This window comes from Ctenocephalides felis, unplaced genomic scaffold (assembly GCF_003426905.1).
Source record: "Ctenocephalides felis isolate EL2017-DRISC unplaced genomic scaffold, ASM342690v1 CF-g0.4_SCAFFOLD_01170, whole genome shotgun sequence".
In the NCBI taxonomy this organism is placed as follows: Eukaryota; Metazoa; Arthropoda; class Insecta; order Siphonaptera; family Pulicidae; genus Ctenocephalides; species Ctenocephalides felis.
This window is the reverse complement of record NW_020537324.1, coordinates 71,182,458-71,196,501: the sequence shown is the minus strand read 5'-3', so window position 1 is coordinate 71,196,501 and position 14,044 is coordinate 71,182,458. Positions and strand designations below refer to the sequence as shown.

Sequence of the window (14,044 nt, the reverse complement as noted above, 5' to 3'; positions counted from 1 at the left end):
CCTGTATATTTTTGCTAATTACGTTCCCTGTCATTCATAAAGAATAATCCTGAACGCTTCAACCTATCCTCCATGTTGAATTCCTATTATAAAACAAGAAATTTGACTATAAAAGGACCAACTTTTAAACTGAAACATCTTTTAATACCATAGACGGAAGAGGAGTACAGCTTTTTAATCTACTCCGACTACATATTAGGAAACTGAATGATCGTCAATTTCATAATACTATTGTTAAACTTTTAAAAGCTCAAAGTTTCTACGATACTTCTGAGTTTGCCAATTTCGATATCAAACATTATTTTGATAATGAAATGCCTACTGTTACTAATTAATACTTTTTTTTGCAACAGTTACAATTTTTTCCCTTTTCAATACCTTTTCTAATTTTTATTCTAAATTATTTTACCATTGTCCTACTTTAAGTATTTTATCATTACAATTATTTTCATATTGTATATTCTTTTTTGATACTGCTCTTAATTTTTATTTTCCAGATATGAGACTCAAATAATAATTGCATAACGGATATTTCAAGGATTTTTTTACCATAAGAAGACTCTCAAGATCTACAACAATTAAACTATTTGAATTTTATTACATTTTTTTTTCAAACAATATTATTAGTACTGGTTCTGGTTTCTTCAATTTTTAAATGTCTTCCACAAATTTGATTTGAACAATATTCGCAGTACTAAAAGAGAATGACCTTCAAAATGGCGTATAAATTATTTAAATACAAGGGTATTAGTCGATTATGTATGGCAATGCGCCCACACCCTTGCGCGTCATAACTATTATTAACTTGTCTGGCAGACCCTTGCAATCGTCAGAATGGTCTGTCATTCTACATATGCTTTCTGAACAGTTAAAAGAATACACCCTCAAAATTTAAGCCTTGTGAAAGCAAATTAAAAAAAAATTTTTTTTACATTTTCAAATACTCGAGGGATGATGACGCAATCGCGAGATGCTTGCCAGACCGGTACTTTCTTAATGTACCGATAATGAAATATCATTCAAAAAAATTCTAGCTCCGAGAAAACAGGTCAGTCAAATAGTTCACTGGCTCTCAGACTATAGTAGTCGTCGTGATGATGATGATGCGATATGTTTTTGTTCGGCGTTATGACGCCATGGAGAAGAGGTGAGAGTCAGGAGTAAATTATAACTAGTGGTGCATGGCATTGCTTGAGGCAAATTGCTGGAACTTCCCATACCAAAAATATATTTTTTTAAAAAGATTCAAATTTCTTTTAAAACTGAAAAAAATCAAATTTCGAAATTTTAAAAATTTTTTGAGAACTAGTTGGTATTGGCATTTAGCCTTGAGGCAAGTTACATGAACTTCCCGATATGTGTAAAATAATCAATTAAATATAAATGAATTTATGAGCGATTAAAAGTATTCTCCGAGTGGATTTATTGCACATAATTGAAAACGAACGAACACGTTAACTCGGAGTATTTTCTAAAAGCAAATTTTCAAAAATCAACAATTTATACAATTGAATCAGATTCCACAGGACGTTAATGGTTTAGTATGTTCATTAAGACAAAAAACTACCATCGTTATACCAAGTAAATCCTCTAATTGTAATTTTAACCAACGTCAAAAAAAAACTACTCATGTTCTCAAACTTTGATGAATTTTTAAAATTGAACTACCTGTTGTAAGGGCGTAATATTTCAGTAAGTTCTATAAGACCATGATATATATCGCCAAAAAAGTTCCATGAAAATCGGCTTAAATTTTTTTTCAACAGTTAATTACAAGAAAACGGCTCGGTAGATTTTCACCTAAAACTAATCAGTATCATTCCCAACTAATATCTTTCAAACAGTTTTTGATTTTTTAAAATCGATTCGGTACTTTGAGCTTAAATGTGGACGCAAAGTTTAACACTTTTTTTCAAATTACAAAGAAGCGACTCAGCCGGTCGTCGCACAAAACTGAGAAACGATAAACCTCATCGAGATACATCATATGGTTTTTAAATTTCTGAAATCAGTTTAGGCGTTTTTGAGCAAACGTCGATGCAAGTTCTAATTTTGACAAATGCCAATAAGACCATAGTCATTTTTGCAAACTTTGAGGAATTTTTAAAGCTAAACCAATTATCGTAGGGCCGTAATATTTTAGTATGATCTAGAAGACTATGGTATCTACCGTCAAAAAAATAATCATAAAAATCATCGAATTTTTTTTTTGACCTTTATTACAAGAAAACGGCCCGTCCGATCTCTACCAAAAACTAATCAGCACAATTCCCAACCAATATCTTTCGAACGGTTTTTGAATTTTCAAAGTCGATTCAGAATTGCGGGCTAAAACGTAGACGAAATTTTTTTCACTTTTCTGCGATTTATAAAGAAACGGCTTGGCCGATCGTCGCACAAACAATAGTCCTCATCGAGATACATCGAGTGGCTTTTAAATTTTTGAAATCGGTGCAGCCGTTTTCGAGAAAACGTCGATTTACGGCAAAAAATCTGTTCACATACACTTACACACACACACACACATACTTTTTCCAAATTTGGTCTCATTCGATTCAGAATGGCTTGAAACATCGAGAAAACATAAAATTATCAATTCGGATTTTTTGATGAAAACATAAACTTCTCCTTCGGGAAGTTAAAAATCGTCGATTTTTTTTTTTAAACTTCATTACAAGAAAATGGCCCGACCGATCTCTACCAAAAACTAATCAGCACAATTCCCAAACAATATCTTTAAAACGGTTTTTGAATTTTCAAAATGAATTAAGAATTACGGGCTAAAACGTGGACGAAAAATTTTTCACTTTTCTGCGATTTACAAAGAAACGGTTCGGCCATTCGTCGCACAAAACGAATGGCTTTTAAATTTTTGAAATCGGTCCAACCGTTTTTGAGAAAACGTCGATTTACGGCAAAAAATCTGTTCACACGCACACACATACACATACTTTTTCCAAATTTGGTCTCATTCGATTCAGAATGGTTTGAAAAATTAGCGAATCGGATTTTTTGATGAAAACATAAACTTCTCCTTCGGGAAGTTAAAAATGATCTTTCTAAAATATTGGATTTTTTTATACTTTTTGAAATATTTTGGAACTTTTTAACTTCCCACTGATCCGATTTGAATATTTCAAAAAACATTCGATTCGTATATATTCGTATATTGAATAATTGAAATCGGTTAAACCGTGTTTCCGAAATCGTCGAAAATTTATATCCGCACACACACACACAAATACATCAATTTTTTCTAAGATGCGCCCAAATGTTCAGAAACCATTGAAACGTAAAGATATATAACAAATTTCATTTTCGATTTTTTTTGCGATTACTGTAACTTACTCTACGGGAAGTTAATAAAAATTGATCCAAAAAAATTTTAAAAAATCTTAGGTGTGATCAACCCTTACCACTTAGAAGTATAAAAGATGTTTATTAACTTTCTAATTAGTATAATTATCTAACTGAAACAATGTTGTTACTTCAATATATTAATATAATATATTTTATTGACCCTTTGTCTATAAATTAAATTATGCTAAATATCACAACAGCTATTACACTACACATATTAATGTAATATATTAATTTATTGCCAATTGCTATATCTAAATATGAATTGAAATAATTCGTAGGAATGCTAAATTTACAACTTATAGCTACACCGCAAATTTATATAAACACTATTACACTATTACACAGCTCTTTAAGAGAAAGAAAAATAAGTGGAACAGTTTTTAATTTTGTGGGAAAAATATTAAACTGATCAAAGATTTTATTAATTAATTTCAATAAATCTAAATAGTTTCGAATTTGTAAAAAAGATATTAGAAATAGTTATATCAAATAATTGAGGAGATCAAAAATTAATCATATTAATGGATTTTTGTTTCAAGCAATTTTTTTTCTCTTACAGAGCCAGTTATAATTTTCAAAATCATTAAAATTGACAATGTCATTGCTAAATGCTATAATTGGTCAGCTGTTCGCAGAAACACTAAAGTTAAGATTTAATTAACTTTAACTTCTACAGTACTTAATAAGTAGAGCTATATTATTATACCAAATTAAATATTTTGGTTAATTTATGATTTTCGTTTAAGTAGTAACAGCTTTTACTTTTTCATGGACAGCCTTAACGTGTGCAGTACGAGCTCCAGGTTGTGTGAACCTTTTTCCACATACCTTACATTCATAAGGTTTTTCACCAGTATGAACATAATTGTGTTTCTTAAGAACCGAGGAACTCGCAAAGCCTAAAAAAGGTCATGGAGAAATATCTGATTTTTTTTTTATTTAAAAAATGAATTTTTTTCCTTACCTTTAGAGCAGAGGACGCAAACATAAGGTCGTTCGCCTGTATGAGATCTCATATGCACTATTAAATGAGACGATAACACAAAACCTTTATTGCAGATGTTGCAAAAATGTGGCCTTTCTCCAGTATGAGATCTAAATCAAATTAAAACAAAAAACTTAAAAATGTTCAAATCAATTTTATGAATTTAAAAGTAATACCTCATATGGACTCTCATCTCGCTATTGTTAGGACATTGTTTACCACAAATATTGCATGTTGCTCTCATTTTCGGCTTTTCACCTGTATGTTTGCGATTATGAGCCTGAGAAATAGATTTATTTAAATATGTAATACTTATACAAATATTAGGGTTTCAAAAACCGTTTTTTTGGCAAAAATTATGGAATTCGAAAACCGGTTTTCTAGTGAAAAAAGTCGGTTTTCACTGTATAAATGGAAAATGACAAATGTAGCCAAATATAAAAGATAGATGAAAGCGTTTTGATTCTTCGGTTAAAGATATCGGTTCAATAGCATTTGATATCTGATCAGTTCCCAGAAAGGTTTTGTATATATTAATTTAGAGTTTTATACCAGAATGTATATTAATTTGAAACAATGTGACTTCTTCTTGAAGAAGTAACTTCCTCTACTCAAACTTAAAAAAAAAAGTTTTTAACCCTAGAAGTCATAAATTAAAGAACAAAAAAAATTAGAATTATTATATCAGGCTTTAAAAACAATTAAGCATAATTTCGTCTCAAGTATGAAAGTATTTTCTATTTCAGAAAATTTTGTGAGAAATCAAAGGACATGTCTAAGTAGCAATTCGATAGACGTTCTCAGTTTTTTCAAATCATATTTTATTAAACAAAAAAAATAATCAGATTTTTTAAAATTAATTAATTATTAATTAATTAAAATTGTTCGAAACAAATACCCGAATTAAGCTTAATTGTTTTTAAAACTAGAATTGGTATTAACAAGTATGTATCAACATGTATCTAATATTTTTTTATTTTTTTTTAATTTAATGCATTTTTTTATTTAAAACTGTATTATTTTTATTTATTCGAAAACTTTCCTTTCACTATCATAAAAATATTTTCATTCTTATAAGTGAAAATGATGCATAAATAACGAATAATTATTTTCAAAGTTATTTAATTAAGATAAACCATTATTTTTTTAGTTTTACTAATTAAAATTAAAATAATTTTATTTACTATCTATAAAATTGAACAATAAATAAATTCAGTCAAATACTGCTTCTGAATTACACGAAATTTGCGGATAAATTACAGAATATTCGAGAAAAAATTTATTTTCTATATAAAATTCGAAAACCGGTTAAAACCGGTTTTTTAGTAAAATTAAAATTCGAAAACCGGTTTTCTGAAATGTCGGATTTTGTATAAACCCTAACAAATATAACGTAATACCATGAAATACGAGTTTAATACAAGCTCGTATCTCGAAGAAGTTTTTTCCATATAAATTCATTAAAGTGCCATTAATTCGTTACATCACTATTGTATTTGTTAGGTTTTTGAAATATAAAAAATAAATTTACAATCTATTAACTTCCCGTGAGATAAGTTATCGTAACCGTTCAAAAATCGAAAATTTTTGCATATCTTTGCGTTTCAGAGGTTTTTGAACATTTTGGAATACCTTAGAAAAAATTGATGTATGTTTGGATACAATTTTTCGTCCACGTTTTCAACAGCACGGATCAACTGATTTGAGTTATTCAAAAAACATTCGATACGTATTGACGGTGAGACTCCAGACGTTTCGGAGATATTAGTTTCAATATAATTTTTATGCAGAAATGAATAATTGATTCATTTAGAATTATAGATTTACTAATACTAACTTGTAGTTCTCCGCTACTGGCATGCCCCTTTCCACAAACTGTGCAAATGTAAGGCCTCTCGCCAGTGTGGGTTCTTAAATGAATAGTGAGATTTCCACCTTGGGCAAATCTACAAAATAAATCAATAATTGAAATTACCAAAAATGTCAATTTAAACTAATCCATAAAGACGTAATATATGGAATTTTGCTAAAAATATCTATTATAAGAAAAATCTTTTTTGTTTCACAACCTTTGTTGCGTTTTCAAGCAAAATTCATAAATAAATATAAACAATATATCATAAAAAAAGTATATACAAGTATATTATACTTTACTTTTTATCACAATATGTACAAGCATAAGGCTTCTCGGCAGTATGCACTCTCATATGAATTTTCAATTGCCAAGGCAATCTAAAATCTGAAATTGACGTTCATAATTTTTAATTATATATTTGATTACGTAAATATGGTTAACTTATATATGATAAATATATTATAGTCATAACATATTTTATTTAACGAGGAGGATAGGGTAAAGAACAAAGCTCCAATTTGAGTTCTAGTAATTATACTGTGAACACCGAAATAACTACAGTACAGCAAATAGCACATATCAAATAAATAACTAAAGAAATAAGTTTAGAGAAGCTTCAATTTAATTCAGTGATTTCCAACCTGTGGGGCGCGCCCCCCTGGGGGGGCGCCATACCGTTCCAAGGGGGGCGCAAAGCTGTTTCAAAAATATTATTTTTAAATGCTGAGTAAGTGTCACAAACAAATCAGCAAAATACTAAAAGTACTTCTAAGAGTGTTTGAGCAAAGAAATTGCTATATTTCTTGCTGATAACAAAAGAGACGGAGAATTCTTGTTTTAGGACACAAAGTTCCTCGCAAAATTTGCGTGTTTAGTTGATATTTTTCAAAGATTTAAATAAATCAATGCAAGAATCTCAAATTCGTGCTTTTGTTCAAAAAGACAAGATTACGGCTTTTCTGAAAAAATTAGAACTGTGTATAGCTAGTATCAAATAACTTTATAACTTTAACATGTTTCCCAACTTTAAACTTATTTGTGTTACTGATGAAAAAAAAGTAAGTAAAGATCTTATTATTATATCAGTCATATGACTAGTCTACGAAACCAATTTTTGCATTACTTTATCTAATTACGTCCAGATACGAATGGATTAGAAATTCATTTGTCATTGAGAAACATGATATGTATATTTTTTATAATACTGTGTATTATTTGGCATAATTTCAGTTATATTAAGTATATTTAAATTGTTAGAAAAATAAAAAGGGGGGGGGCGCAATATTTTTTTTATTCGAAAGGGGGGCGCAAGGAAGAAAAGGTTGGAAACCGCTGATTTAATTCATCATCAGAGATAAAACACCTTATAAAACAAATAAATAACATATAACATATAACTTAAGATTTATATCAAGGTCTCATAAACTAAACAGCAGTGCTCAATAGGGAATGCAATACCGGTTTACCGGTATACCGCTCGATTTTTCGGCGATATTTTTACCGGTATTTACCCCAAAAATACCGGTATTTTCGGTATTTTTACATAAGCGCTATTTGATACATATAATTTATCTATATGTATTTATTATATATAATTTAATTTGATACAATAAAATTTAAATTTTTCTGAACAAATTTATCTTTAAATTCCATAATCGCATAAACAGCAGAAGCTTCAAGTGATTCTATAGAAAAAACAAATGTCAAATATTATATCAACTCGTCATTAAACTGAATATTTATTGCTTTACTAAGGGCTACAAATCGTGTTACTATAAATAGAATAGGACTGATAGAGAATGATGTTTGTTTCATCTTATGTAAAAATGCAACAGTTTTTTAATTTGCGCCAAAATATTTTATATCAAACAGATTACCCCTGCGTAATCTTTATTTTTTTTAACTTTGTACATAATAATTATGACAATTACTAAATATTTTTGCTTCTTATTACAATTATAAAATATTATTTTTGAAAACGTTTCGAAGTTTGAAAATGCTATAGAAGCATCACATTGTTTTAAATAAGAATACTCAACAATTATAGTAACTTATTATTCATCTCGACTAAGTGTCCGATCTTAAATTAGTGTAGAAAAATTATTTTTTTAAAATATTGGAGATTATGCTAATTTAACACATCGGATACAGACAATACAGTTTATTATAATAATGTAATATGATCTTTTATGAGTTTCTGGTCTTTCTTACTCATAAGTTTGTTTTTGGTGAAAAGTACTCAATATACTCGATAGTGATAATGAATTAATTAAATTGGATATAATTTTGTTAAATTATTATTTAAAAAAATAAAATTATTCTTTTATTTTATTGTTTAGTTGAATATAGTAGTTGTATATACATTTTTTATATTTGTACTAGTAACTTTCAATTTTGTTTACGTTTGTTTAAGATAATAAAAATACCGGTAATTTACCGGTATTCCAGTTTTAAAATGAAAAATTACCGAAATACCGGTATTGAAATTTTCCATCTGTATTGCATTCCCTAGTGCTCAAAACCAAAAAAATACTTTAGCTTTAAAATTGACAATGTGCACCCAGGTACACATCTTTTGCCCTCTACTTTAAAATAGTATAATTAAAAAAATTGAGATAATAGAAGTAGATTCTTTTACCCGCGGTTCGTTAATCCTCGATTTATTCCACTATATATAATTTTTTGTTATTATCTTACCTTTATGGCAAACTTCGCAAATATTAGTTTTCTCGCTAAGATGTATCTTTTTATGTATTTCCAATTGTCCAGTTTGTGCAAAACATTTCCCACATTCGTTGCAACTGAATGGCTTCTCACCTGTATGAGTACGCATATGGATTCTGAGAACATTGCTCTCGTAAAATCTGTACAAAAAAACAAATCACTTTATATTTCTTACAATATGATTAAAGATATATTAAATTACCGTTTGCCACAAGTGTTACACATGTAAGGCTTCTCGCCTTTATGCCTCCTCATATGCTTGACCTAAAGAAACAATACACAGTTATAATATAATTATGATAGGTAAATTATTATGATCTCTAAACTTACCAGACTACCAGATTCTGGAAAACCTTTACTACAAATTTCACACACATAAGGTTTAATAGCTAGATGGGTTTTCATGTGTCTGGCTAGCACTTTTGGACCTTTCAATTGTTTTCCACATTCCTAAATAAACACAAAAATCATTTATATTTTGCATTTTGTACGTAATATATTATTTAAAGTAATAGCCCGCTTAACGCTGCTTCGTTTAGCGCTCTTTTTTATTGAAGTGAAACTTCTAATTCGTATATTAGTCATATGTATTTAAAACTGTTATTTAAACAAGGGCCAGGGATGTTTTATTTATTGAAGTGAAACTTTCGTATGAAAGAATTATTTATAATACTTGGATATTTTATACTAGAGAATTGTAAATTAAAAATTGTATGAAAAGGTATAAATATATTGAAAATCGTATGAAATTGTTGCAAATCGCTTTATATCGAGTTTCAAAACTATTTGCAGTTTGCTTATTAGAAGTCATTTTCTGCTTTTTTCTAGACATTTAATTTGCTCGTCAGTAGAGTCTTTTTCTCATTTTCTATCTAAGATATTTAATTTGCTCGACAGTAGAATTCCTTTTCTATCCGTTTTTCAGTTTGCATGTCAGTATATTTCCTTCTGTTTCCACAATGAAAATCGATTCTGGCAATTTGTCTAAAAAACGTTGCAAATCGTTCGAAAAAGTTGCAAATCGTCTAAAACCTTGTAGATAGTTTAAAAATATTGCAAACCATCTGAAAACGTCGCAAATCGACTGAAAACGTTCTAAACCGTTTAAAAATCTTGCAAATCGTCCAAAAATTTTGTAAATCGTCTAAAAAATTTGTAATCGTCTAAAACGTTGTAATTCGTCTAAAAATCTTGTAAATCATCTGAAAGAGTTGTAAATCAATCTTGTAGATCGTTTAAAAACGTTGCAAACCATCTAAAAACATTGTAAATCGTATAAAAATCTTGTAAATAATCTAAAAACCTTGTAAATCGTCTAAAAATCTTGTAAATCGTCTAAAAACGTTGTTATTCATCTAATAATCTTGTAGATCGATTAAAAACGTTGCAAATCATCTGAAAACGTAGCAACCCGTCTAAAAACCTTTTAAATAATCTAAAAACCTAGAAAATCATCTAAAAACCTTGTGAATAGTCTAAAAATCTTGCGAATCATCTAAAAACATTGTAAATCGTATAAAAATCTTGTAAATAATCTAAAAACCCTGTAAATCGTTTAGAAACCTTGTAAATCGTCTAAAAACCTTGCAATTCATCTAAAAATCTTGTAAATCGTCTAAAAATCTTGAAAATCATCTAGAAACGCTGTAAATAGTCTAACAATCTTGTAAATCGTCTAACAATCTTCTCGACCATCTAAAAACGTTGCAAATCAACTGAAAACTTTGAAAACCGTTTAAAAATATGGTAAATGCCTTTGCTTTTCGAAATATATTCGTATATTATTTTGATTTTAGTATAAAATGTGTGTTCAGTTTTATTTTCATTAAAAATAAGCAGAGTTATTTAATTTAATATATATCCAATTTTCTATCCTTCTATTTCTATTTACATAAATAATAGTGTTTATAAATTTAAATTAAATCCTTACCTCACAAGTAACAAATTCATTCGTGTTTTTCGATACTGCACTATCACTTTTCCTTGCATCGATTTTATTTTCTATAACAATATTCTCATGTACGGCGTTTTCCGACAATGCATTTTCTAAAATAACATTTTCCAAAGTCGTATTGTCCAACGTCACATTTGTATTATCTAATGTCACATTTTCTGCATTTCCAATCGAGACGGCAACCGATTGATCTACGCTTGATATATAGTCAATTCCTGGACTCATGATTATTTCTTGCAGGTCTATTAATTTATCATTGGTCATTTGTTCATCGTTCAGAGAATCTGGTGCAAGGGGACTGGGAGCAGAAGATTCGATGAACAATGTGGTGGGGTCTGGTTCGGGTTCGATGTCTTGAATTTGGGGCAACTTTTCGGTGTGTAGAATTAAATTACCACCCATTGTGTCTGTGAGTTCTGTAAGGGAATTAAATATAACCAGATTAATAGAATATTTTATAATAAGACTAGCAAATCCGACGAACTCCGTTTCGCCACCAGATGGTTTCGTGAAAAAGATGTAGAAATTTTTTGTTTGTTTTATATTTGAAAAGGAAAAATTTGATTTTATTGCACAACAGTAATGAATTTATTTCGATTACAAAAATTAACTGTTTTTTAGTTGAACTTCTCTAAGTAAATGAAAGTGATCCGCCAATTATCCGTTTCATTAAAATGCTCTTTGGTAAACCACATTTTTTGTTTTTGGTCTGACGTTAACACAAACAAAGCGGATGGTTTTCCAACTCGTGAACAGGCAACGTATAACTGCCCATGTGAAAAACAAGATTTTCTAAATAATCTATTTGAAATTTATCTCGCAAACACTAAGCGCTTGGCCTTGCGATTTGTTATTGCGAACGCAAGGCGAACTGGAAATTGCAATTGTTTGAAGTCAAAGAAACCAGTCGGAATTATTGGTATGTCACCAAATCGCCAGCAATTTTTGATTGAATGGTGAAATTCAGTGCATTATTCTTTGCGGCAAGAATTGCTCGTTGACTTAACCAAGGATAATTCTGATACTTCTCACTAATGTCATTACTCGAATTTTTAATTATTGTGCGTGAAATTCCAGCAATTTGCATTAGGGCACGATGCCATGCACCACTAATTTTCTTAGCTATAAACCTTGCAGAGCCCGAGACCTTTCCAACGAATGCAAAATTATCGAAATCGGTTCGTGCGTTCTGGAGTTATTTCGTCAGGAAGGAAAACCCGACTTATTTTATATATATAGAAGATAATTTTTAAAATTATGACTTGTAACGAGACTTATAGATAGCAAAAAATTAGCATACATGAAAAGCAAAATTATTTTGTATGGGCGGGGCGGGTAAAACTACCCGTCCTGACGTCTGGTGCTGGTATTATGTCCTTTTGAATGTTACTAATTTTAAATTCAGTTTGCATATGATAATTAAGAGTTTTTCTTTAGATTCATTTGATTTAGTTTACCGTCATTTATTATAGAATTTAGTATATTTAGTATTTAAAAAATAAGTAAATGTAAAATTTAACACATTTTTATGTACAATACTTGAAATGACTTTAAATTTTCGTTACGAAAATTATAATTTGTTCTCATTGACAAAATTCACTAGAATTTAGCAAAATTTTTTACTTATATACACTTGGATAACAAAAATTTTTGCATATATACTCGTGTAGTTCAAATGCGGACTTCATAATTTTTGATACGAATGTTGAGGCATTTTTTACTATTCTTCAAATAACTTTAATTTTTATTTCGGACATAATAGTTTGTTTACATTAGTAAAAACACTAGATAAATTTACTAAACATCTAGTGAAAACTGTTGTATACACTTAGATATTGAAATTTTGAATAATTCGTAGTCAAAATGCGGACTTTCGTATTTTTGATAATTTCCCATTACATGGATTTTGAACATTTTTTAAAGTTTCTTCAAATAACTTTAAATTTTCATTTCGGACATTATAATTTGACATTGCCATTACATGGATTTAGAATATTTTTTAAGTTTCTTCAAATAACTTTAAATTTTCATTTCGGACATTATAATTTGTTTATATTAATAGAAACTAGATTTTCTGTGTATTATGACAAAGCAAATTTCATATTTATAAATTGAGGTCCTTTTAAATACTATGTCGTTGCTTGTAAAATGTATGATAAAAATAGTATAATTATTTTCTTAAGACATTATTTTAACTAGAAGGTTTACAAAATCACTAGCAAAATGAAATTCAAGCCACAAAACGCCAATACTTGATTTAAAGTTTTCTGAATTTACAATATATCCTACTACCTATTACGAGTATTATTATATTATATATTATATTTGTTGGTTATTCAAATTTTTGGAGATGTACAGATATTTTACATTATTAACTTCCCGTAGGGTAAGTTACAATAATGGCAAAAAAATAGAAAATGAAAATTTGTGTGTGTACGTGTGTGTGTGCGTGTATGTATGTGTGTTCGGATACAAATTTTCGTAGACGATTTCGGGAAAACGGATGAAGCGATTTGAATATTTCAAAAAACATTCGATTCGTATTGATAAGGAGACGTGCTGATTAGCTTTTGGCGAAGGCAGGTCTAGCCGTTCCGAAGATATAGGGAAAAAAGTTCCAAAAACGGTAACTCAGATTTTAAGAGAATGAAGGGTCCGATTTGAATAATTCAAAAAACATTTTACTTGTATTAACAAGATGAAGAACTGATCAAATTTTCTTGAAGGCAGGTCTAGCGGTTTCGGAGATCTAGTAAAAAAAGTAAAAAAAACTGCCATTTGGCGTTTAAAAATCATCATTAGACATATGCACATCAAATTATCAGATATTTTGTAGAGATTTTAAGTATAAATTTTGTTTACATTCCTATGGGTTCCGTACCATTACCAATGTTTATCCGTTAGACAGCGACGCGGCGCTTACGCGCTTCGATATTTCGTCTCTATGCAGTTAAAGCAATACGATTGCTTTGAAAAAAAGTTCAGAATTTCCAAAATATTTCAAAATACACTTTTCCTCAAAAAGTCTTTTTTTTCAAAAAAAAGTAAATTTTTGTCAAAAATTTATAGTTTCTCAAAAATCTAATTTTTAAGAGTAAATTTTTTTAAAAAATGTTAATCTTTTAAAAAAAAATAATTTTTGGTATGGGAAGTTACAGCAATT

The 14,044-nt window shown here is 29.1% G+C and overlaps 1 protein-coding gene across 1 annotated transcript in view; it reads right to left on the bottom strand.

The window, feature by feature from the left end:
• Window positions 1-3,929: 3,929 nt before the first annotated feature.
• Window positions 3,930-14,044, bottom strand: part of LOC113366305 (gastrula zinc finger protein XlCGF57.1-like) — a 15,121-nt gene continuing 5,006 nt past the window's right edge. Inside the window, exons 3-11 of the mRNA XM_026607895.1 lie at window positions 10,858-11,297; window positions 9,258-9,377; window positions 9,130-9,191; window positions 8,901-9,067; window positions 6,503-6,587; window positions 6,186-6,294; window positions 4,525-4,628; window positions 4,328-4,458; window positions 3,930-4,262 (exon numbers count right to left, since the gene is read on the bottom strand). Of these exons, the coding sequence (XP_026463680.1) occupies window positions 4,105-4,262; window positions 4,328-4,458; window positions 4,525-4,628; window positions 6,186-6,294; window positions 6,503-6,587; window positions 8,901-9,067; window positions 9,130-9,191; window positions 9,258-9,377; window positions 10,858-11,297 (1,376 nt within the window). The 3' untranslated portion in view covers window positions 3,930-4,104. The remainder of the gene's footprint in view (window positions 4,263-4,327; window positions 4,459-4,524; window positions 4,629-6,185; window positions 6,295-6,502; window positions 6,588-8,900; window positions 9,068-9,129; window positions 9,192-9,257; window positions 9,378-10,857; window positions 11,298-14,044) is intronic.